This window comes from Cuculus canorus, chromosome Z, assembly GCF_017976375.1.
Source record: "Cuculus canorus isolate bCucCan1 chromosome Z, bCucCan1.pri, whole genome shotgun sequence".
NCBI classification, from domain to species: domain Eukaryota; kingdom Metazoa; phylum Chordata; class Aves; order Cuculiformes; family Cuculidae; genus Cuculus; species Cuculus canorus.
The window spans coordinates 69,381,207-69,406,753 of record NC_071441.1 but is presented as its reverse complement, the minus strand read 5'-3'; the positions used below and the strand labels follow the sequence as shown (position 1 = coordinate 69,406,753).

The window sequence follows — 25,547 nt, the reverse complement described above, 5'->3', positions numbered from 1 at the left end:
CCAATGGCATCAACAGCATGACCAGCAGGTCCAGGGAGGTTATTCTCCCTCTGTGCTTGGCACTGGTGAGACCGCACCTTGAGTACTGTGTTCAGTTCTGGGCCCCTCACCACAAGAAGGATGTTGAGGCTCTGGAGCCTGTCCAGAGAAGAGCAACAAAGCTGGTGAGGGGGCTGGAGAAAAAAATCTTACGAGGAGCAGCTGAGCGAGCTGGGGTTGTTTAGCCTGGAGAAGAGGAGGCTGAGGGGATACCTTATTGCTCTCTACAACTACCTGAAAGAGGTTGTGGAGAGGAGGGAGCTGGGCTCTTCTCCCAGGAGACAGGGGACAGGACAAGGGGGCGGGGGGCCATGGTTTAGGGAGTGTTAGGAATGGTTGGACTCGATGATCCAGTGGGTCCTAGTGATTCTATGATTCTATATCCATCAGCTAATCCACTTACTTTAGCTTAGACTTTAAACTTATCTGTTTGAAGCAGTCTATGATAATGGAGTTGACAGGTGCATCATTGTGCAATAATGTGAAAATATGCTTTTGTGTCTCAAACACAGGCTTACTGCTAGCAAATACCTGCTGACAGAGTGCTGGTTCCTGCAGTGAATGGGAGGATGCTTAGCTGTGAGGCAGCTTGTGTATGTGTGTCAGGTGTCACTGGCACATACAGGGTTATAGACACTTGCACACTGGGCCTATGCATAATACAGTTGTGTCAGGTTAGGGTTATAAATAGACTAATACAATGCTGATTGTGTCTCCACACTAGGAGATGGTGTGTAGCTCTTTGGTTGCAAATGGTACAGCCCAGCAGACTTCCTTACTGCTGCCGAGTGTTACCTGCATCTGCCTCAGTCTGCTGCCTGTAACCAGCTCTGAAGAGGAGGATTCACCATCAGTAATGCAGTGGCAGAAAAATAGGTACCAGGGCTGTGTAAGTGCTTAGTTGGCTTCTGTGTGGCAGCCAGTGTAAATAAGACTCCAACTGCAGTTCCCGGGTGCTGCCATTCAGTTTCTGTAAACCTATATCCCTTGTTTAAAGAAAGGCTGGTATGCCAGCTTCAGAAGTCTTGTTAGAAGAACTACTGCCTGCTGAGCTGAGAAGGGCAAAGTTGTGTAACACTGCAGCACAGCGCTATGTTTTACACTTGCAATGCTATAAATATTCCTTTTCCCTTGCTGCTTATGAAAGAAGTGACTGCATCAAGACCTGCCCAGTGTTTTTAGCAGAACATGTGACTGGCTGTCCCTGGAGGAGAGCTTTCCCCTTACATCTAGCCCGGCTTGCATATGAAGAGAGTTGAGGCAGTTAGTCATTCACTGACTCATGAATGGTGCTTGCTTAAAAAATTGTCTAAAAATAGTTACAACAGGCTTAAGGAAAGGATGTTTGCATATCGAAGTAGCTTGGCCATCTTGTAACTCAGCAGTTGCAAACAGTATGGGTTGCTTCACCAAACAATGAAGCAATCTCCTGTGTTTTGGTGAGCTTGCATAGGTAGGTGAGTTCAGAGAAACTGTCAAGCTTACACAAAATGCTGCGAAACTGGAATGCACTTTGGTTGCGATCACTTGAATTTGAGCGAATTAAATTAGAGAAACAGCTAGGTTGAGTCTGGAATATATCATACTCTCTCATACTCTCTCATTCCATAGACATGACTGTATGTAAATCTGCTTCAAAAAAGTAAATTACTTACCCAGGTCATGGAAGCTCAAAACATGAGATCACACAGGGTGCTGAAGGTGTAATGGGCTAATGCAGTTCTTAATAAGAAACCATCTTGTGTACCTTGAAGTCTGGCAAGTGTGACAGGCGCTTGGAGTGTCAACCCTGTAAAAACTTAACTGGAGGACTTCCACTCCAGAGATGGCAGTAATAAATCATGATACTTTGAAAAAGGAGCCTCAAATATTCACGTGACTGCTCCAGCAAAGCTATTATTTTTAAAAGAGAAAGAGTTGGAAAATTGCTTCTTCTGAAGTGGTCACAAACCATGTCTAGAACAGCTAAAATAGTGTTAGAGTTTTTTACCTGTGCAGCTTCCAGCATTCTCAGCTGTCCCTGTAGTAGGACTGTTTCAAGTACCAGCTTCACCAGAGGAGAAGCGGAGTCCTAAGAGGAAATGTATGATTTGGGGTAAACTTTAGGTGCAGCATCACCAAATGTCTTTGGCTCCTTCAAAAAGTGTTGGACACTACAGGGAGACTTAGGTTTCACATATTTGGAGTTATTCTTCCTATTTTGTCCAAAGAGGGGAGCCAGTGTTTATTCAGATACAAATAAGCATTAACTGATTTGTTTCTGCCCAGAAAATAGTCATGTAGACTAGCCTCTCTGCATAACACATATCCAGTGAGCCTGTTTTCAAGCCATACAACTCATGTACAGTCTGAGGGCAACCAGAAGGCATCACACCCAAGAGCACAGTCTCAGCACAAGGCCTTCAGCGATGGCACAAGACTCCTCATATCTGCCCTGTCACAATCTCTAATATATTAATTCGTAATTTTTTTCACCTTAAAAAATCAGGCCTGATCTTGGAGTGAAGGGTGAACTGGAGGAAGAAGCTAGTAATCTTTCACCTTGGGAATTCCTGGGAAATTACCGAAACTTTAGTATGATGTCGGCTTTCTCTGAAATTGCTTTAGTGCTCAGCTCCTGTGGTCAAAGCTCGGTAAAGCTGTTGGGGTGGCACCATGCCATGCGAAGAAGGACCAAGTAGTTTTGTACGGTGTTAGGTCTTACATAGTTGCTGGTAGTTGCCTTTTCTGTTATGAGGTGGCAGATGAATGTAAAAACTGAGTGAAAACAGACGGATTATAGAAGAAATACTTGGATGGCTCAGGATGCCACTGTTTCCTACTCTGTAACTGTTGCTGGATGCTACATCTTTTGCAGTTGTTGCAACGATGCTGTTTTCCATAGCATGGTGTAAAGTCAGACTGGCAACAGAAGAAATGCAAAGCTGGGAGTTGTTAGCCTGATGTAAATGGGTGCTCCTGTGATCTGCTGTTTTGCCTGAGGTTTGAGGGCACTGACCTGTGGTTTGGGGGAAAAAAATCAAAATAATGGAGCTGTGCCTTAGGGGTTTGTACTAAGGAGTTCAGAAGTCTAGGCCTGTCTGGAAATGCTCTTGCTTTGCCATTATCAGCCTGGGACATAGAGCAGAGGCAGGAAAAATCTCTCTGTCAAGCCATGGCCAATGCAGTGCTGAGCTGTGCGCGCCTGGGAATGGGCATCTGCAAGCTCCATGCTGGTGGGGCCATGCTTGGTTGTGTGACTAGGGAGGGGGGGTGACAGCTTTAAGAGCATGAATGTAGCCTCTGATCAAGGGAAACTTCTTATTTGGCTTCCAGCCTGCCCGCAGCAAGCTCTCCAAATGAGAGAGCTAACAGCTGCCCTGCCTGAAGCAGATGCTCCCTGGCTCAAGAGCACTGATAATGAGTGTTTCTGGCCAGAGCCCAAGTAGTTGTCACATGGTTCAGGCAGAATGGCACAAATGGCTGGGCAATATCATCGGTCCTTGCAGTAAAACCTACTGCAAGAAAGGAGGGGTTAACTGCTTAACTCCTAACTGCTGAACTACTTGATCTTAAACACAGCTGATTTGTGCAGGCTAAGGTGGTGTCTAGATGAGTATCAGCTTCTGTGAGCAGTTATCGTGAAGCCTAAAACCTCCAAACTGAGTTTGTAAGCTATCAAAGGGAGATAATACTAAAAAAAAATTAAAAAATCCTATTGGGTCTTTTGAGTAGTCCTAGAAGAAAATGGTTTGGTTTCCAGGCAGTGCTTGTTCTAACGTTATTGTTCAGAGCTGTTTTATTTACTCAGATCCCTTGAGATGTGGCCCAGGCAACAGGAATGTGAATGTACAAGTTTGCAGGAGCTTGGATGCAAACCAGCTTAACAGGGCTGTAGGGAATCTTCCCCTTTTTTATCATTCATCTCAACCCTGTCTTCTCATCTGTTGTTAGTCCTGATTTCAGATCTAAGGAGCAAAAGACTAATGTCTTTTGTGAATCCTTTCTTTAAAGGTGTAATTGTAACTGGCTGTTGTATTAACGGCTTTCTGCTTTGGTCCGGCTTGAGTGGCTTAACAACAGTCCCAGCTTTATGAACATACCTGTGTGGACAGAAGAATATTTAATAACAATTCACTGTTAAAAGAAGCTTTGGCAAAAAGAAACCCGGATCATAGTAGAGGAGTCTTCCATTAGAAGTGACCGCTTTTAGTGATGCGCAGACAACTAAAATAAGAAGTGGATACAAGATGGGATGTAGTGTGAAACAAGTATGGGCTCCTGCCTGTCAAACCAGTCTCTGCTTTTGGAAGTTAACCTCACTTCTTGACTCATCTTTTCTGTACTGACTTGTGTGGCTCTGTTTTCTTTCCTGTTAAGAAGATTAACATTCTTTTTACGATTCAATTCACTCTTCACATTCAGGTCTTTGTGAACTCTGTGATTTTAAGTTGCTTCGGAAACAGTTCAGGTAGTGCAGAATATAAGGGGTTTGCTGCTGTTGGTGTTCATCTGGCCACTGTGGCAGCAAGGGAGTTTTCAGGACTCACAAGCATTAATTCACTTGGTCACTCATCTAATGTAGTCCTCTTTCTGTGAAAGCACAACGAATGTCGGTAACCATTGCTGTGGTGCTGCTCGGAAATGAGGCCAGTACTGACACTAAATGACCAGGCTAGTTCCCAGCTCTGCCACAGGAGATGACTGGGGTCAGAAATCATAATATCCGAAGCTGAAACTGCAACATTTTACCTTGATAAAGCAGTGTGGCTGGCTTTAATGCTGCTTTACAGGTTCTGAAGCTGAATGATATCAAGGTGTTTTAAACCTCATCAATGTGAGAAACAGACTGGGAGTACTTACTGCTGACCTCTACTGACCATGTTTTCTGGCACATGGTATTTAATAGTGGCTCCACTAATCCAGGCTTAATGTGGAAGGTGAGAGTCCATTAGATGAACTGTATAAATGCTTGATGTGTCAGAAACAGTGAAGGGCATTTTGTGTGATTAGGTACTAGCCCATAACTCAGGAGTGCTCCGTGTTCCTGTTCTTGTTGGCTTTTCTGTATATTGAACATGGTTAGCAGCATGCTGGTAGGAGGCGTTAGTTAGGCATGCAGCTATGGGAAGTGATGATGTGCACAACTAGGAGTCTGGTGATGCCTGTTAGAAAGAAAAATGAGGAGGCCTTCTGCTGTCTGCAAGTGCTGTACCTCTTTGGGGCAGGGTGAGGAATGTGTAGGAGACTTTAGTGGTCAGCCGGAGCTTGTCTGTGAGCTGGCTATAGTAGATAATTACAGAAAAGCACAAAGTAATTAAAAAAAAGTCAAATGCTGCAGTTGTATCAGAACTTAAATTCAGTTTTCAAAGGATCTTCAGTTTCACTGGTGATATGTTTTCATAACGCTGACATTCAGCTTGCGATGTTTGAAATAAAACTCATCTGTAACTGGCACTTCCAGAAGCAGCTGCTTGTGTTGTTCTCTCAGCCACTGTAAAAACTGCTGGTGCTCCCAATTTCCCAAAATCATGTCAGTCGTGATGCTGGTGGTTTTCCAGGAAATTGTGTGCTTTTCCCTGCATTGCCTTTCTGCAGTGAGCAGATAGGATGGATTCATTATTCATTCCTACCCTTGCTGCCTGAACTTTGGGGGTCTGGGTTTTGTCAGCTGAGAGGATTAGAACGAATCAGTGTCACACTACGAGAGCCTCATATATAGCTAGGCTGGAATAAGTTCTGAATTTCTAGACAGCTGAAGCTGGAAGGGAGTCCTGCCTGTGTTGGTGCTCCCCACCAAGGGGGAGATGATAGTAATAAGTAAGCGTCAGGTCAAGTGCACAGCGAGATCTCCAGAAACAGTCAGTGTAGTGGTTATTCATAGCAACTGAATCAGGATTTAGTTCAGTGGTTGATAGAAATATTAGGTTTGTATTTTCAGTCAAATAGCATAGTATCTAGCAAAACTTTATTTTTCTGTCGTACAAAATTGTGGCTTTGCCTTATACAAATAGAAAAACAACAAACCTGAAGTGCAGTCACTAATGAGAATGCCACAGAGAAGGCAGTAAGTCGGAAAACGAAGTGACTGTGCTGGTAGCAGTATTTTTAAAATATGTGTCATGGTATAACTTAGAGGTTAAAGTTCTTGTGGAGTAGCTGTAAATGCTTTTTGAGGACTGAATCTTCTGCCAGTCTAGTCTATAGATTGTAATATTGGGGCATTTTATTCTTTTCTAGGGACTTTTCTATGGCTAGTTATAGACTGGGGGAGGGGGAATAGGTTGGTGACTGTGGTCTCCACCTTCCTGGAGATAGGTGTATTCAGTGGCATCAAAGAGCCACGGTGAGCCAGCAGCCAAAAACAGGGCACCGAACTAGGATTATTTCTGTTCAGTTTAAGCTCAGTGAAAGGAGTCGAGCACATGGCGAATGCAGTAGTTGTTGGGTACTTGTGGTCTGGGAACTCAGGTGCATCTTTAGTCCTCCTAAATTAGTTTGTGTGGCTGGAACTGTGCTAACCACAAGCATTGGCACAGGCTGCCCCAGGAGGCAGTGGACTCTTCATCCCTTGGAGTTGTTCAAAAGCATGTACACATGGTGCTTTGGGACATGGTTTAGTAGGCACGGTTGTGTTGGGCTGACGGCTGAACTTGCTGATATTAGAGATCTTTTCCAACCTTAATGATTCTGCCCTAAAACTCTGCTATTCTCTTAATACCTAGCAGCCTGGATGAAGTTAGCAGAAATAAGTTCAAATAAATGATTTGTCTTATAGCAGCAAAATTGTTGGGGGAAACCTTTCTGTGAGCTTTAATAAAAAAATATATTTATTGCCTAATTCCGTGTTTTTTCTCTCTTAACATGTTTCGAATTGGGCCTTAGTGAAAAAAACACAAACAAACTAGTAATTGTGGCTGTCACTGCATCTTTGCAAGGAGTCTTGCAGCTTCTCTTGGAAATTCTTGGCTGGCTTAACCCACTCAGAAACTCGAATAGCTTTCGGGGAGAGTGGGGTGGGTTTACATAACTTCCTGTGGTTTCTCTTGCAGAAGAAATGCAGAGTAGTTCTCTGGCTGTTCGTGATGCCCTGGAAAAGCATTTGGTTTTGCTTTTGAAATTCTGAATGATTTCAGCGTTGTTTGGAAAAAAAAAAGTCCCTGCTGGTAATGTGGGATTTCCTACTTCAGTGGCTTTTGGCTCTGAAATCGGGTTTGTAGAGAGGTTCTGGATGCTTTCTGTGCCAGTATAGTATCTCCATGTGCTAAACATAGGCCGGTTAGAAATGGCATTCATTAAGTAATGTGATACCGATTTCTTTAAACATAAGAATGGTTACAGGCAAGCTTGGGTCTTGGCTGTCTCCCCATGAGAAGAAAAGGTTTTCCTAATTTCTCTCAGATGGCATTTTCTGGTACCAGAGCTCAAGAGACATCCTTCATGTAGCAAACCACCAGCTCTGTTTAATCCCGTAATGATTGTTATTGCAAGCAGGCAGATGGCAGGTTTGTGTTAGAGTTGTGGCTGCAAAACAGGATTTAGAAGTTTCAGTCTTCCAATACCTACAGTTTCTTCATGAGTCTGCATGGCATACAGAAGCCGTAAGTGGTGCTCCAGCCTCATCCTGTGCAGTGGTCTTCTTGAGACTGAACCCTCTGAGTTAGACATTTGGAGAGCAGAGTGTTTGTACTAATAAGAATGAGACCTGCTCCCCCAGCTTCTTGACCATGTGTGTTGGATGTAAACACGGTAGTGCTGGTACACTAATGGCAGTAAGCTTTTTTTGGTCTTCTAGAAGCTATACCTGTGTAGAAGACACATTGATTCTGCCAGGGAATCTTGTAGCTACCTCAGTTCTTGAGTTTTGTCCTTCGCATTTTTAATCTCATTCCTTAGGCAGTTTTATGTCTTAGCTCTCACGAAACTGCACGTAAGCACAGAAATGGGCTTTCTTGGGAAAACCTCAGTATTCCAGAGGAGTCTGCAGCTGCGTGATGCAAGCACTTGAACTGAAGTGAATCTGCTCTGCCCTGGGTAAATTTCTGCTCTGTTTGCAGTGCAGGGTCGCACATCCCAGAACCAGCTGTGTCCTCACTGCAGCAGCCGCTCTTGTCACTGCTCCACTACAGCAGAAAGGCATTCACTTGCTCTTGGAGCAATGCCATTCGTGTAACTGAGGCTAGGATTGTTTAAATGGATCATAAATCCTTTGGTTGTGAATGTACCATGGCAAACTACTGCAGGGTAAGAACTCGGCGCTGCTGTAAGATGCCCCACATACAGTCAGTATGGGCACATGCAGAGTGTAAAGCCACGTGGGCTGCTGAATTTGTTTCATAAAGTTGAACAGAAAACCTTCTTTTCTTGGCTACCTGGCACTCTGGCCTCATAAAATTTGGATTGCAAGGCAAAGACGTATGCATCTCTATAGGTAAAACTGAAGCCAGGTACTTAACCACCCAGTAATCCAATCTGGTTGCCTGCTTCTGTTTCTAGGAATAAAACTTCACATAGTTTGTACTGTTGAACAAGGTCAGCACCCTTGTCCAAGCAGCATGGTGAGATTCTTAAGCGAAGGGGGTGACCTGGGCTTCTGCCCTCTCCACGTGCATAGTTCCTTTTGGGATCTCTTTTTGCATTCAGTTGCATGTGAGTCTGGCTGTGGTACAGGGGCTGGAAGATGATTCTCTGGAGAGAAGACTGGTGGTGGAACTTCCTTGGCTTGTTGAGCAGTGCCAAGGGAAGGGTTTGTACTCTACAGCACAGTAAGAAGTGTATGAGTCCCCCCTTCCAGGGAGAGTGAATTTAGCACTTAATCAGTCCAGATTCAGCCCTCTTTCTTACTAGCTGGCTTCTCTGATTGCTGTGAATGGAGGGACAGCACAGAGAAATTAATATCCGGTGTTGGGATCTTTGCAGTCTTCCCACAGCTGACTCAGCTCTGAGGGTCTTGCCCTGCAGTTGGCAGCTGACCTCAGAGGCACTGGAAGGTCTTGTTTGCTGTCATCACCCATCAATATCTGGTTCATCAAGTTGCACTGATTTATTGAACAGACACAGATGGCATTCAGACTTGGGAAATGCTTGTAGTGGCAAGAAATGTAGTATTTGGAACACAGGTCAATTGAACAGCTTAACTCTTGCACCAGAAAGGCAAAAGCACTTTGGATCTCAGTAGCGCAAGTATCTGATGCTTTTTTCTGCACAGAAAGAGTAACTTAAAATATTTGCACTGGCAAATGTAAAACAGGTCTATTCACCTTAGCAAACATTTTTAGTCTGCTTCTGAACCCAGAAAGACAGCAGTAATACCTTGAGTTCCAGCTTTTTAAATCTGTTTTACCCTGTTTAACAACCGTTGTTGGATTAGGACATGGTAGATACCTTTTGGGCTTGTTTTCTGAGTGCTTCCAGCTCAGGTCATTCCTGGTGTTTAGATTTTTCTTGTTCAGTTAGTATTTTGCTCATAAAAAATAGTACAGAGTTATACTGTGGGACCGTGTGAGGACTGATGTATAAAAGGAGCAATTTGATGGGCTTAATTGAAATTTTCTTCCTTTTTTATTTTTTGCTGTTGCTTGTTGATCTCTTTTTTTTTCCCGTGTTTGATAATTAAAATATTTTTCTTTTTCCCAGGCCCATATTAAATTTCCTATCGACTATCCATATTCGCCACCTACCTTCAGATTCCTGACCAAAATGTGGCACCCCAACATTTATGAGGTAAGGTGTTGTTTTTAAATAAACATGTGGGAAGGCTTTCTACTTCTTTAAACTCTGGAAGTACTGAAGGTACTGAATGTCTCTAGCTCTTACTAAAGTGGTTAACTGTTGGTGTTAGATGTCAGCTTCATGGTTGAACAGTTAAATCTCTGTGTGGTAGGAAATGCTCTTCTTGTAGGCAGGAATGGAGCTGTTCTCATACCTGCAAGTGCAGCAGGCAGCCCCAGCCAGACTGCCATGCCGTGAGTGCTGGGAGCTTTAGGGGATTTTTGGATCACGACTGGTGTGTGGAGTCTTACCCTACTGTCATACTTGAGCAACCGGTTGCTCTCTGTACACAGTCTGTGTTATTAAAGTATACTCAAATTAGAGTATATACCACAAAATTGTGTGCTGAGACAAGGAATGATGGAAATGGTCTTCTGCAGCAGTCAGCCTACAAATGAAGGGGTTTGGACTTGAGGCATCCTGACTGGAAAGAACCAGGGCTGGGCTGGAATCCAGCTTCAGGAGGAGTAATGTACAGCCTAGTCACCCTGGGGCCAGAATGAATGGTTTCCTCTGGGGTTAATGCCCTATAGCCAGTTTGAAGTGGCCCTTAGTTCAGTGCATGAGGTCATGTTCGGAAAGTAATGCTGGGGGCTCTTAATTCCATAACTGGATCATGGTACAACTATGTGGCAGATCTAAAGGGGGAAAGTTTTTACTTAGAAGTAACTGGTTCAAAATTGCCAAATTTCTTAAAGCTGTGTGTGAAAGCTGGAGGCCTGTTTTGGCTCAAAACTTGACATTTAGTGGAGGCCAGTCAAATCCTCGCTAAACTTTTGGTTATCTTAGACAAGTATCAGCCTGCCAGAACTATCGGTTGACTAGTCCGAGTAGCTAGAGGACTTTCAGGATGCTCCTGCTGGTGCAGCTCTGTCACCTTATCACGGGTCTTCCTGTGAGAGCATCTGCAGGCCTCCTTTGAGCCCACTTGCGAACTGGAATGTCAGTTCTCTTCCTTGATGGTTTCAGTTGATGCCTTGATGGTTTCAGTTGATGCCTTGGGCTCGGAAGACCCAAGTTACTGTTTTTGTTTGTCCAACCTGGGATCAGTGTGCTTCAAGGGTCATGGTGAAAACCTGCACTGATGGCTTAGTAATAAAGAGCCAAAAGCCTTGTCTAACTTCAGTGCAATACAGGATTGTAATGACCTTTACCTGGACGCTCAGGAGGATTGGTGTAAGCCCAGGGACATCCCGAGATAAGTCTTCTGACTTGAGTTTTAGACTCAGCACAGAATCTTGCCTGTAGCCAAGGATGGTTTTTCTTTAAGGCTCTATTTCAGTTACATGGGAGTTTGAGCTATAAAATAAAGACAACATTGAGACCTGCAGATTATTGCAGATCCATACTGTGGATGTTGGTTCTGAATCCAGAAATTCCCGTGCGGGAGGTAAGTGGGAAGTGGATGCCAAAATGGTATGTACAAAACAAGTCATGGAAAGAACCTCTCCCAGTCCTGGTGGGAAAGATGAAAAATTGGCTCTAGAAGCAACTAAAGGTAGGAGGAGAGAACAACCCGAAACTTGATGGGTGTATTTTGGGGTTACTCTTGAAGTACTTTGTGTTCATGGCAATATTTCTTGGAGCTGAGGGAATCTGAAGCAGCTTGCAGGCTGTTTTGGAAACAACATTTAAGCAATGAAGATGAGGCACTGGGATAGTTCCAAATGAAACTGAGAATAAATCAGCAAAGGGCTTGAGGTTTAAGGATTTGCCAGGAGGAGGAGGAAAGGAGGAAACCCAACCTTCTTTCAGCGTAAGGAAGATGAAAGAAAGTAGCAGTGTACGGAATCTGCAGGTGGAACTAGATGTAGAGGTTGGGGCTGACATTCCAGGTCTTGAGCAAGGAGATCTGAGTAACTTGTGTGTTTTCTCCCATCTCATGTTTATTTGAGACAAATAGCTGAATTTTGTTAAAACTGCGTTTTTATGACTTAACAGTTCTCAGTCTTGATGGAATTATTGGCTGTTTCCCATTGGCAGATGAATACCCCATACGCCTTGTTTGTATCTTTCAAAAAGATCTATAGGGAAAGGCTCTCCACTCACCTATGCTGATTCCTAAAACCATGTGCCAATCCCATCAGGTTCCATGACACCTTTATCCTTTCAGACTCTAATGTAGTGCTTCCCTGCTTGGACTTCCAAACAGGTCGTGTTGATTGTTGCAAGAGGGAAGCTTCTTGCATCCTTGCTTCCTTTTATAATTTCATATTGTGAAATATCTGCTTGTCCACACATTGCTCATCTGAGAGCTCAAGAAACTTCTTCCAAGTACCATCATGCTTTATGCTGGCTGCCAGCACTGCTTTCTCCCAGGACATGTTTGAAGGAAGAGCTGGGTAAACTCATAGACAGTATTAATAAAACCAGAATAGGCCATGAACATAATCTAACAGTAAGCTCCACTTTAAATGATACTAAATCATTAATTTAAATGATACTAAAAAATATTTCTGTATTGCATACGCCTGTTGGTGTCCTAAAAAGGAAACTGCCTTGCTATGGCAAACTGTTCCAGCCACATACATGCATGCTTGGGTATTCAGCAGCTCCAGGTGCTACATTGCTGTGTGTAGTTGTGTTCTTAACAAAAACCTGCTTCAAAATAACAAGGACTTGCTAGATTAGCATACCTGGCAGGGTTAGCAAGCCGCTGAAATCTGGATACTGATCACAAGCCTCCAATGTTGAACCAGGATCTCATTTGACTATAAAGCAAATGTCATTGTTAATCAAAGTGAGTTGAAATATTTGGGAAGCCCTTGATGTGAGCTGCTGTTATCTGAGCTGTGATCACTGGCTTGGGCTCAAAGGCAAGGATGCTGTTGCTGTGAGCAGCTCTGCTTTGTGCTGTGGCTCCTGTATGTCGAGAGGATCCCTGGGACATAGCTGAAACCAGGTGCATGGGGCGCTGCCAGCCTGCAGTCTCAGAACTGATTCGCAGCTTCTCTGTGGTTCCTTTTGTCAATCTGTACCTTGGGTCAGGGTGACGAGGAACAGCATGAGTGCTGCCCATCAGCTGAGGCCACATCACCTGAAAGTGCGGGGCTGCTTCTGGGAACTCCTAAGTCATCGCAGCCGGTTGCTGTGAAAGGGGGCTGAGAGTCCGGCACTGGCAGGCTGGCCTGCACCTCCATCTCATCCTGCAGTAAGGCATTGGGGGCCCAAGATCTCTTGGAGAATATCAGCAGTGGTGAATACTACTGCAGCCTCCTACAGAGTAATCATGCCAGAGCGCTGTTGCTGATGGAGAGTTGGGTTTTCAGGCTTCTGAAAGTGATTATAAATGGTAGGCATTATGGAGCTTTAAATCTGTTTGTGCAGTAGCACTGGTGAGTAAAACACAGATTGAGGATTATGTGGCTGTATGGCTGCCAAAATATTCTTCCTCTTTCATACTGGAGGAGATTTTCAGTGAAACTTTCAGAGTGTCTCCTGCTTTTCTCCCTGATAGTTCAAACAGCTGCATCCTAGGGTAGAGGTGTAAGCCTGCCCCATGTCATTTGCTTTGTGTGCTGGGAGAAGCATTGTTGTGATACCTGAGCTGGGAGAGAGTCCTAAACCCTTCAGTTCAAAAATTCCTGTAGCTAACTCAGCCATCCCTGGAAACAAAAGATTATTTTAACCCTGCTTTGGGTCTCTTGTGACTAAAACTCATTTCCATCACTGTGACAGTGCTCGCTGTCTGGAGACCAATTTAGTTTTATGTGACTTTATTACTGGTTTTGCTTGCTTTGCTACATTCTTTAAACCTCTGGGCTTGAGATTATGTTGTAGCAGTTTGCAGACTAATGCTGTTTAGGAAGGGAAACTTTTGAGCATGTAAGTAGAGCAGTCCCAGGAAGAATTGAGAACCTTTTCCAGCTCTTGCATATTTCTGCTGGCACTTGGAGTGTTCACTTCCAATGAGGTTAAACATCTTGAACATAGCTGAAGTGTTGGAGTTGCCATCAGACTTCTGCCTTGAGCCAGGCTATTCTCACCTTTTGTTTCTGTCTTACAGAATGGAGATGTATGTATTTCAATTCTTCACCCACCTGTAGATGACCCACAAAGTGGAGAGCTGCCATCCGAGAGGTGGAACCCTACCCAAAATGTCAGGTAATTGCGTATCTGATGTACAACAGCAGCCTTAAAGACCTGTCATCTCTCTCCAAGGCAAAGGCTTGTGTTGGAAGGTTTGGAAGACAGTTTAAGGCTTTGGAGGCTTTCAGGCCTGTATGGCTAATGCAGGGCAAACAATGTGGAGAATTCTGTTCTGCACACAGGATTTAGTGCTTTTAAAGCAGGTTATCTCAAAGGTTCTTCCCTTTCTCAGTACATGTTATCCTATACTTAAGTTTTTCAAACTCCTCCAAAAATATCACCAATGGGAAGGAACATTTTTAAGTATTCAGGCCCAGAAGGAGTAAATTTGTGCATGATCTTTCCTACTTGTTTGCCTTCCAGTATTTGTCTGTCTTTTGTGCTGCAGCATGGTAACTTAAGCCATTAGCCAGGTTGTTTTCTTCCTGCCAAAAAAACCAGAAGGATCACTAAGTACCAGAGGCATTCAAGGCTAACCTGTCCATATTTTAAAAAGGAAAAGCTGAATTTCATTCTTATTACAAGACACTGCCAGTAAAGAACTGATAAAACTCATCAAGTAGCAGCAGTAGTGGATGACATAGTGGAAAAACCTTGAAATAAGGTCCTTCCTGTTCTAACTTCTTATTTGATAGTGCATCTGATTAAATTTAAAGTACTTGCCTCTAGATTTTTAGTGTATAATGTGGGAATTATGCTTGCTTTCAGAGTGATTTATTAGAAGTTGGTTCCCCAACTTGAAATGTCAGTTATTTATTGATAAACACAGCTGGGAATCTTGGCACACCTGAGGGAGTGCAGTGAAAAGGGTTGTCTGATAGTTTGACTTAACTTTCATCTACTTTGGCTTCATGAGTCATTTGAAAAGAGCCTTTGTCAAAGCAAAGTTCTAGCAAGGGGGATTTATTGGGTTCTTGACCCTTGGAATAGAATTGTAACGCACACGCATGCTCTGCAAAGTGCTGAACTAGAGCATAAGTGGCAGGAGGCTAGGAATTGAAGCAGTCAGCAAATTACAACAACTGATGTTCCTCCTGGAGGATGCTTCTTCAAGGTTAAAAAGGCTCAATAGAAACGGTGTCTTAGCTGTGTGAAGTTGCAAAGGTTTGGGAATCTGACCTACTGAGCTTGGGGTAAACATTATCCAATCCATATGTACCAAGTACAAGTGAGTATGAAACAACCCCTCAAAGTTCTCGTTCAGATTTTTAAAAAGGGGAAAAAGCTTAAATACTGGACTTTGTTCACCTGTCTCTCTGCTCACGTGGCTATTAATGTGTTTTTTCATACATCTGATATAGTTAGGACTAGGTGACAAGCCTCAACTCACCATGAGGAAGTAGCTTTGGGCATTCCAGTCCTTCTGCTACTTAAAAGAGGCCTTCAAGAAAGCTGGGGAGGGACTCTTTATCAGGGAGTGCAGGGACAGGACAAGAGTGGGTGACTTAAAGCTGAAGGAGGGGTGATTCAGATGATGCATTAGGAGAGAATGTTTTCCTGTGAGGGTGGTGAGGCACTGGCCAAGGTTGCCCAGGGAAGTTGTGGATGCCCCGTCCCTCAAGGTGTTCAAGGCCAGGCTGGATGAAGCTTTGAGCAGCCTGATCCAGTGGGAGGTGTCCCTGCCCATGGCAGGGGTTGGAGCTGGATGGGCTTTATGGTCTGTTCTGACCCAAACCATTTTATGATTAATTACTTATAATGCACACATTTTGAGTGTTTCATGATCTACAACCCTAAAGATTGACCTGGAACTTGTCATGGTGCTAGTTCTGATTTCTGCTCTTCTTTATTGTGGTGCAGTTCTTGGTGCTTACTCTCTTGGAACATGTGGGGCTTATAGGTAACATTTAGGGAGAAGACATTCATCAGCTGTATCTTCAAGTGGAAATAAAATTCGTCTTTAACTGTTAGCCTGTTGTCAACATCACCTGTTGGGCTGAGTGCCCACAGAAGCATATCCTGCTGGGTTCCCATCTGGCTTTGCACGGTTCTGGAGTGTCAGACAGGAGGCAGCAGAGATGAAGGTGCCTCTTGTGAAGAGCTGCCTGTGTAACCGAGGGCTTTGCTTCAGCTGCTAAATTTTGTAAATCCTGCTGAGTATTGACCTTTTACTACAGACAACCACGGCTGAAGTGTCTGGAGGGGGCATGTTGTTCCTCAGCTTTGTAGCATCTGTGCTTCCATCTCTAAAGGTGTCAAGCATGATCGTTAATTTTTTTAAACACAGTTTAGGACTTCCCAATCACTCGGAGCCAGACAAGACAGGTATAAGTAATATGGCAAACATCCAGCAAGATGTGCAGGAATGCAGCTGTTGTCTGTGTGGCAGAGAATACTGCTTTCCTCCTCACATCCTGAGTCCTAGGAAGGTGAGGAAGTTATGGCAGAGCTTGGGTTGAGGGTCTTCGATCATTTTAGTTGCTCTTTTCTGTATCTCCCCTGGCCTAACTCTGTCCTTGGAGATGCGCAGGCCAGAACTGAGCAGAGTATTCAAGATCTTGGTACATCCATATTTTGTAAACAGAGGCGATGCACCATCTCACTGTTCCTTAATTTGTTAAGGATGGCTACTTTCATTGGCTTTTTTGACTGCTTTAGTGCATTAAGATGGCTGCAGAAACTGTCTGGATCTAACACAGCTGTCAAAGCAAGCAAAGCCAAAACCACTTACTTTATGTTGGAGAGCAAAAATGTGCTAGAACATAGCATATACCTACCTCTAAAGCCGGCTCTGAAAGGCTGTGGTGTAAATAGCAGCTTGAACAAAGAAATAAATGCTTTTCAACACAGTAAACAATAGGATGTGCTGGTTGGAAGCATAGAGAATGGGCTATTTCAGTTGGAAAGGACCTATAACGATGATCTATCTCGTCCAACTGCCTGATGAGTTCACAGCTGAGCAAGTTAAGACATATTAAGGCCATTTTCTAAATGCCTCTGAAACACTGACAAGCTCGGGGCATCAGTCACCTCTCTAGGAAGCCTGTTCCAGGGTTTGACCACCCTCTCAGCAGAGAAATGCTTCCTGATGTCCTGTCTAAAACTCCCCTGGCACAGCTTTGAACCATTCCCGTGCACCCAATCACTGGGTACCAGAGGTGATGTCTGTTTTGAGTGAAATTCATCTGTGTCTGAGTCTTCTGTTGATATGTGTGAGAGGAAAAAAGCACTTAACAGGTCTGATTCCTTGAGTTTCTGCTGGCATCTCTTCTTTGCTGATAAAGGGATGTAGAGAGACTCACTCCTAAAGAAAACAGCACCATAGACACTTAAAATGAAGTCGCACAGCAGATGACAAGCCCACTGTTCCACAGAATGGGGTGGGAGGTATAAGAAAGCAGAAGGCAGGACTGGAATTCCCACTTATCGTGCAAAGAGCTTGCATGAAACAGCATGGTGGAACAACTTCACCTGAGGGAGAAACAGATCCTTGATGATATTGCAGAGGGTCAGTCTGTATCCAGTTCGATGCAGCGTGTATCTGGGACTGAAGATGTTTGTAGTCACATGTGGTTCAACTGTTTTGTAATTTCTGATCCTGTTGGATGCCACATGCTGAGTTCCCTTATTGTTAGCGTGCCTTATTCACCTTCTCACCCACAGCAGCAGGGTTTGAGTTGGATTAGACTGGCGAGCTCTTAAGGTATGAGCAGCAGTGAAGCTGATGTAACACATTAAACAGTTGGGAGTGAAGAGTGCAGAGAACCTCACCTCTAACAGTCAGTTGCCTTAGAGTGTTTACGTAGCTCTACAGTAACTTTGGAGTCCAGGGCACTACAGTGGAAATCTGCTTCTCCTCGCTTTGTTGGTGGAGCTGTGGTAGAGTGGATGTCAAATCCAGACACGAATTCTTGTCCTCAGCCTTCCCTAGACTTCGCATACTCTGCAGTAAAGCTGCTGCAGTGATGCTGGAGCTGACATGCCAGCTCTACAGTCTGTTTGCTGAGAACCAAAGGCTTATAAATGAATTCTTGTGATGAATTAAAGACCGTCTCTCTTCTGTCCATCGTTCCAGTCTGACCAGACATTTTTTTTTCCAAAACTGCTGTTCTCTTTTCCTCCTGAATTATATCATTTAGAAATAAACTATAGAAGTCTGTCCTGATAACTGTGCTGAGCAGTCTGACCAGGCATAAGGATTTATTTTCAAAGCCTTTCAAGAAACCCTGCCTCAATCATTTCCTGGAATTGTATCCCAAATGTATGACCTGATAGATGTGCTCAGCACACGCTGCTCTGTGTGTGCCCCTAAATCATGTCAAGTACGGCTGGGCCTGTAGTCCCTTTTAATCAAGTTCTGCAAAGCAGTGGCTATGTACTGCTGTGCTTCAAGGTTTGTTCCTTGCTTCCTGTTCTTCCCTTCCATTTAAATTGAAAGCTGTTGCCAGCAGGACCACTTCGAATGAGCAAAGCTACTGCAGTCATGACTACAGCTGGGTGGCCAGGTGCAGGGAGCTGCCTGATGTGACTTGCTGATTGGTTCTGTGCTGGCTGTGGTCCTGTGAGAGCAGCAAAGGGCTGAACCTGAAGCGCAAAGGGTTGTAGGAAATGTAAGAAAAGGGTCTGGGTGAGGGGAGTGCCCATTGGTCTTGGAAAATGCCAGCAGCACGGGGCAGCAAGCTGCTCTGTGCTGCCTCTAGAAACGCAGGAAGGCTCTTTGTCTGCTGAGGGTTATGCGACTGGCTTATGCTGGATTTGCTGAGTACCAGTAGCTGAATCCTGCTGGGTCCTTGGCAACTTGCCTGGGTACTGAGCAACATCTGCACTTGCTTCCCCTTGCTGTATACTGTTACAGGAGCCTTAGCTATGCGTGGGCTGAGGAGAGACCTGGCCACAGCTCTAATCTCCTCACAGCTGGGGGGGCTGGAAAGGCAATCCAGATCTGTCTCATGGCCTTGGGTCACGATGGCCCTCCTGCCTACGCAGGTGGGAAGCGTGGCTTTCTGCTGGCACATCAGATATCACCAGGAATGGCTCACTAAGCTGTTATCCAGCCATGAACCATCCATGGGTGGTAGGAACAAGCTGAATTCTGATCTGAGCTTCACAAGCAGGGGCACAGATAAGATGAGGGGTAATGGTTTTAAGATTATAGAGGAGATTTAGATGAGCTATTAGGAAGAAATATTTTCCTGTGAGAGTGGTGGGGCACTGGCACAGGTTGTCCAGAGAAGCCGTGGCTGCCCCGTCCGTGGAAGCGTTCAAGGCCAGGATGGATGAGGCTATGAGCAACCTGGTCCAGTGACAGGCATTGGAACTGGATGGTCTTTAGAGTCTCTTGCAACCCAAACCATCTGTAGTCAGGCTAGGTCCTTGAGGTCTGTCTTGTGTCACCTTCACTACACTGATGGCTGGGGGTCTGACGATCATAAACATCTGCTGTCAGTTCAGCTATTGTCCTTAACATAAGTTTTGACTTTAAACAAGTTTCTGATGCATTGTGTAAAGAGGTTGTTGGCACCCAGAATCCATGGATGTGTTAGCTCTAACTTTGCTGTCGTGATTACCTTTTTCAGGACTATCTTACTGAGCGTAATCTCTTTGCTTAATGAGCCCAACACATTCTCTCCCGCCAATGTGGATGCGTCAGTCATGTTCAGGAAATGGAGGGACAGTAAAGGAAAAGACAAGGAGTATGCTGAAATCATAAGGTAAGCTTTGCCTTGTGTGATGCTGTACTACCAAGACCCCTGCTCTGAAGCCTATAAAATGGGCTGCTTGCAGAATTTGCTGAAAGCAGTTTCTCACTGTGGTTGCTGCTTGGGGAAATACGTTTTGCAGTTTTATTCTAACTCCATGCTTCTGGTCCCTCTAGTTTTTCAGCACACAAAAGCAGTGCAGACTTTGGGAGCAGGAGGACTGGGCTGATCTGTCTTTAAATTGTTCTTTCAGATCAATCTGGGATGATGCTCTGCAAAGTCTATTGGCTGCTAGTAAATCCCAGTCAAAGTCCCCGCTTGCCTTTGAGCGCTGCCTGTGTTGCTTGGGATGTGATTCAAACTGACTATATCCTACTAATTCTTTGCTTAATGCACTCGTGAATCATAATCTTGTCCCTCCAGTTCGGGGGAACATCAGCCGGGTTTGGCAAGCGTTTGCAAGGCTGGATTTGATTAGCTGGAAGCACTGCTCAGTCTCGATTGTCCTTTGAGAAGTGCATCGTTCATCAGGGGCTGTAGGGGGCCGATATAAACTTGAGCCAGGGTTGCTGTAGACTGGCATACAGGCAGCCCGTACTGCAGCGAGACTGCTGTTGCACTTGCTGGAGCAACACCACGTCAGCATGGATGTGCAGGACATGTCTGGCTGGAGCTATGCAGGGCTGTCAGTCTGTGTGAAGAGACTCAATGGGAGGTTATTGTAGTCCCCTCCAGCTCCTTTGGCTTCAGCAGAGCTGGTTGTGCTCAGTAAACTGAGTATGACAGACTGACGAGCAGCGGGTGGGGGTGAAGGGACAGGCTGCCATCTGCTCCTCTCCCTGCTGGGAGGCAGCACCGGCCTGCAACAGTTCACAGCCTGAGAGCTGCCGGGAGGCAGCAGCCAGAGCCCGTCTTGGGGTGATAGGAAACACTTGTCTCCTGCCAGCCTCAGGCAACACTGCGGTTACATCTGTGTCTCAGGGTCCAGCCCCTGTGCTCCTACTGCCCTTTCCCTCCAGTGGGAGCTCAGAGCTGCCAAAGGAGTGTGGGAGTTGCAGTTGTGAGTGTGCTGGGGTAGAGTCATCACTGGTGGAATGAATAAATTATCTTAGGAAATCCCTGACCGGCCCTTTTGTAGCAAATGTAACAAAATCTGCTCTGAGCTCTGGCAGGTCTCCTAATGTGGAGTCCTGTAGAATAACTGGTTTCATATGTTGCTGAGAACGCACGTGCTCCAAACGCCTTTGGAGGCTCCCAAGCCTGGGGCTGCGGAAACTAAATCTGTTTCTAGTGCTGCTCTTGGTGCTCCAGCCAAACATCAGCTTTTCTGGCTCTGAGCTGCCAGGAGGGCTGGGCTGGCCAGAAAGGGAGGAGATGAGCTACACTGCTGCCGGCACAGGACCCTGCTCACACTGCTCTGCCCTTCTCGCTGCAGGAAACAGGTGTTGGCTACCAAAGCCGAGGCAGAGAAGGATGGCGTGAAGGTCCCCACTACGCTGGCAGAGTACTGCATCAAAACTAAAGTGCCTTCCAATGACAACAGTTCAGATTTGCTTTATGACGACTTGTACGACGATGACATTGATGATGAAGATGAGGAAGAGGAGGATGCCGACTGTTACGATGATGATGATTCTGGCAACGAGGAGTCGTGACCTGCTCCCTCTGTGCCCCTGTACTGCCCTGCCAACTCAGGCCAGAAGGGAGCAGCGGTAACCTAGCAGCAGTCCAGCAAAAAAGTGTTGGGGGGGGGATCAAAAAAAAAAAACTTTTGTCTCCTGCTGTCTCCTGTTGTATGGATCTGTTTGCTCCTTTTTTATGGACCTCTTAGAGACCCTCCACAGAATGTCTGAATTCTTGCATTCTTAACCCTTTCATCACTGTATTATGATTTCTTTTTGAAAAAGAAACTCCCCTTTTCACTTCTCTACAAAATGCTCACAGCAAAACAGGTTTGCTCGCGATTAGGTTCTTGAGTTGCAGTCTTGCGTTGAGATGTTTAATGTATTTAAAGCTGGAAAACACCCATTGGAAGCTGGGTTTTCAGGAGCTCAAGTGCTGCATTTGCTGGGAAGAAAGAAATACACACAAAGCGAATTGCCAAGGTTTAGCTGCTCCATTTACAATAATAGCGTGTGTACATTTGTTTAGCCTTGTGGTGGTGGCTTTTCCTTTATAAGGTGTGGGACGAAGAGTGTTAAGCTACTGTGTGTTGAGCTTGATGGGATGTTACTGAAAGGTACAGTATTCCTTTTCTTTTTTGCCTGCTCAAGTTAGGAAATATCTGGCCTCAGAGCCCCAGAGAGCATGGTCACTTTGTCTCTGAAAAAGGTTTGTGATATGAACCCTAAAATAAACACTTAATACACAGCATCTGCACAGCTGAGCCCTGGGTTGGTATTTTTTATTTTTTATTTTTTTCAGATTAGGTTGGGCTTGAAAAAGTTCAGTTTAGCTGTGCTGCTGAGGTTTGCTGCCAGCTGCACCTCTTCAGAGGTAGAACAGCCATGCATCCTGCTGCCACTGGGTCAGCCTTCACCTTGAAATTGTTTTTGACAGTGGAAGAGACCAACAGCCTTCTGCCCCCTGCTCACTAGCAGCCCTTACTTCCTGCAGCCAAGCCCGGTGCTGGCTTGAGCGTCCTTTCTGTTGCTTGTGTAGGTCATGTGTTGGTGAGTGCAGCTCCGTGGGATCAGCAGCAGCCAACACTCCCCTTGCTGCCAGTCTGGGGGGCCAGGCTGTCCCTGTGCCTGCAGTGGCTGGGGCGGAGGGATGCATGCGTGCTGGGCTCTAACCCTGCCTTGCTACCCAATCCACAGGTGAGGGTTGCAGCATGCTTTAGCCACTACCTCCTGCATGTTTCCGGTGCCCTTGGCAGAGCTTAGGCCCCTCCCTGGTAGGCAGGGAGCATCCTGCATGCTGATCTCTGCAGAACCCTCTTCCTCAGTCCCTCAGCACCCTCACCCCCTGCAGTGGGCTCCTCTTGTTTGGCTGTGGTGCTCCGGCCTGAACTTTCACACACTCTCTCAATCAGCAGCCAGCCCGGCCATCCTGTGCTGAGCCCTGGCACCTCTGGGAGGAGATCTGAGGCGCTGGCCCTGCTTAGGCAAGACCCCCCCATTCCCATCCCACAGGTACAGAGTCAGCTATCCCGATAAGAGCTGTGGGCTTGGGCGTTGTTTGTGCCTCCCCTTCCTGTATCTCAGGGTTTCCAATGGTACGGCACCAGCTGCGCTCCATCGAGGGGTGCTTTGGTGGGAGTAAGCTTTGTCCTAGGAGCAGCTCGGTGGCCGCATCCTAGTGCAAGGACTGGGATGAGAGTGAGCAAGGTCCAAGTGTGCTGCCCAGAGGGAGAGAGGCTGGTGGGGGCTCTGTTTGAAGTAAGCAAGGCAGATGTGTTTCCAGAATGTTGCTTGGCTGGGATTTGCTGCAGCGGGGGCGACCCCTGCTCCTCTGCCGCAGGGTGTGCCGATGGTGTCCTGCTGCAGAGTGAAGGCAGCCCCGGTGGGGATAGCTTGTCCCACAGCCCCACTCCTGCTTTTATGTAACCGGGGCAGCCAGCCGGACCCCTCCTGAAGCCTTCCCACGTGGGCTGCTTCAGCTCATCCTTCCAGCAAGGACTGATTCAGCCCCTGCTGCTCTTTGGAGCCAACAGTGGGGCTCCACTTACATCAAAGTGACAGTGTGGGGCACCCCCAGTTTCACTCCAGCCCAACAACAGCAGCGCTGGTGGCGGGGGAAGGAGCAGAGTGTGGCAATGCTGGCTGAGCTGATGACTTGATTTGAAACGAGGATACTGCATCTTTCAGGATTTCCCTTGTACTTTTGACCGTCTTCACTGTATACTCTTCAGTGACCTGTATTTTCAAGCTTGGTGTTGTAAGATGCATTATCACGACTCTTCTGATACCCTTTTCTAAAGACAAAAAAGCAACCTATTTTGAGAGCTCCTACGTTAACCAGACCGATTTCTCTTCCCCACTGTCCCATGCAGTGTCATTGCTTGTTGACTTGCTGGTTTCCTTTTTTTTTTTTGTTTGTTTTTTTTTTTTTTGCTATACAAACTGAAATAACTAGGGGATTTTTTTTGAAACTATTTAAGAGATTGCAGAAAAATGTTTACCTGCTCTGTGTATTCCGTTTTTTTTCTTAACCCTCTTCTCCTGTCTCAGCCAATATTAGTGTTTACATTTGTAACCACATGCCCTTTCAAATGCAGTTTTCAACCATTCTGAAACCAGCAGGGTACACTAGATTTCTTAGTAGTTTTCTTAGCTGAAATTCCAGTTGTTTTCCTCTTTTTTTTCTTCACTATGATTTACCAGAAAGAATTAACTGATGGATTTTTGTGTTGTCTTCCCCTCCAGTAGTTATATTTTGTCTTTTCTGCACATCTGTCTACTAATAAAAATGTGAAATGAAAACATCTTTGTGCTGTTACTTCTCTGTTAATCGAGCTGGTTTTATTTACGTGGGTTGCTTAAAGCTTTGCATGACTGCGATTCACAAGTTCAGTATCAGTGCCTACGCGTAACTTTCCATGAGGTTAGGAGAAAATAAAGCTGCTGCCTGCCTGAACCCAAGAACAGACAGACTGAGAAGGGGCATTCTGGCACAAGGCCACGGGCTTTACAGCTATATTCAGTCTTCCCAAGTCAGGAAGGGGACACCAGCAGGAAGGTGGTTGATGGACTCGCATGCTGGGCTTAGGGCAGAGCACTGCTGGTGGCTGCTTCCCTGGCAGGGCAGGAGCACAGTGCGCCTGAAATAGTCCAAGAAGGCAGCAGGGGAGCTCACAGGCGCTTTGACCTTATGGAAAAGACAGGCAAACAAATTGAGGTTGTCATTCCAGGGCTTTGGGATATTGGCCCTGCCCATGCTGTTCCCTGCAGGCTCAAGCCTTGCTGCTGCGGGCGAGTTAAAATGAAGGGGACAACTGCACAGGGATTGCAGTCACTGCACAGCAACTGCTGGGTCCGATGTGGTGGTGGCTCGAGTGCTTCTGCTTCACAGCCATCCCGGAGGAATGGTGATGGCATTTCAGAGCTGTGTTCCCAGAGGAGCCTCCGGACTGGGGCATGGGAAGGAGAGGGATGGCGCTGCCTGGCCCTTCTGACTTGGGACCGGCTTGCGTGCATCCTGACTGGCTCCTGTGCTGCCAGCAGTGTCGTCAGCAGAAGGAGAGGCGCCAAAGGCAGGACAGACACTCCAACCCACCCTGCACTGGATAAACTCAGCTGACACATGCAGGTTCCCCTCACCCCATTTCCTTGATGTCCCAGTAGAGCCGAGCAACCGTGGCTCTACCATCAGCCTGTGGAATAGGGGATTAGAGAGGAAATTGCTGCAGGAAAGCCCTGCTGGCACTGGCAGCGCGACGAAGTGGGATATCACCCTGTTTAGTCTTGCCTGGAGAGGAGACTGCATTTCGCTGCCTGTGTGCAGGACCCCAGAGCATTGGGGAGTGCTAGAGGTGCCACTGCTCTTTCCTGGAAGACAGCACAGACCCCCATTCCCGCGTGTGGAAGTGCTGCCCTGTGCCACTGCCAGGGGGGAAGCTGTGCAGCTGGGGCCAGCGGAGCAGCAGTGGCTGAAGCCTCCCTTGCAGCAGCTCCTTCTGCTGCAGACACACCAGAAGGATGGGATGTCATCCAGAGGCACATGGACAGGTTGGAGAATTGTTGAACCTGAAGAGGTTTAACAAGGCCAAGTCCAAGGTCCTACATTTGGGTTGGGGCAATCCACAGTTTCAATACAAGATGGGAGATGACGTGCTTGAGAGCAGCCCTGCAGAGAAGGACTTGGGAGTGCTGATGGATGAGAAGCTCGACATGAGCCGGCAGTGTGTGCTCACAGCCCAGAAGGCCAACTGTGTCCTGGGCTGCATCAAAAGAAGCGTGGCCAGCAGGGCGAGGGAGGGGATTCTGCCCCTTTGTTCTTCTCTTGTGAGACCTCATCTGGAATACTGTGTCCAGTTCTGGAATCCTCAATGTAAGGATATGGAGCTGTTGGAATGGGTCCAGAGGAGGG

The 25,547-nt window shown here is 46.0% G+C and overlaps 1 protein-coding gene across 1 annotated transcript in view; it reads left to right on the top strand.

Moving 5' to 3' along the window:
• Positions 1–23,927, top strand: part of UBE2R2 (ubiquitin conjugating enzyme E2 R2) — a 57,520-nt gene extending 33,593 nt beyond the window's left edge. Inside the window, exons 2-5 of the mRNA XM_009566636.2 lie at positions 9,655–9,741; positions 13,796–13,893; positions 19,395–19,529; positions 20,953–23,927. Coding sequence (XP_009564931.2) covers positions 9,655–9,741; positions 13,796–13,893; positions 19,395–19,529; positions 20,953–21,172 — 540 coding nt within the window. The 3' untranslated portion in view covers positions 21,173–23,927. The remainder of the gene's footprint in view (positions 1–9,654; positions 9,742–13,795; positions 13,894–19,394; positions 19,530–20,952) is intronic.
• Positions 23,928–25,547: the final 1,620 nt, after the last annotated feature.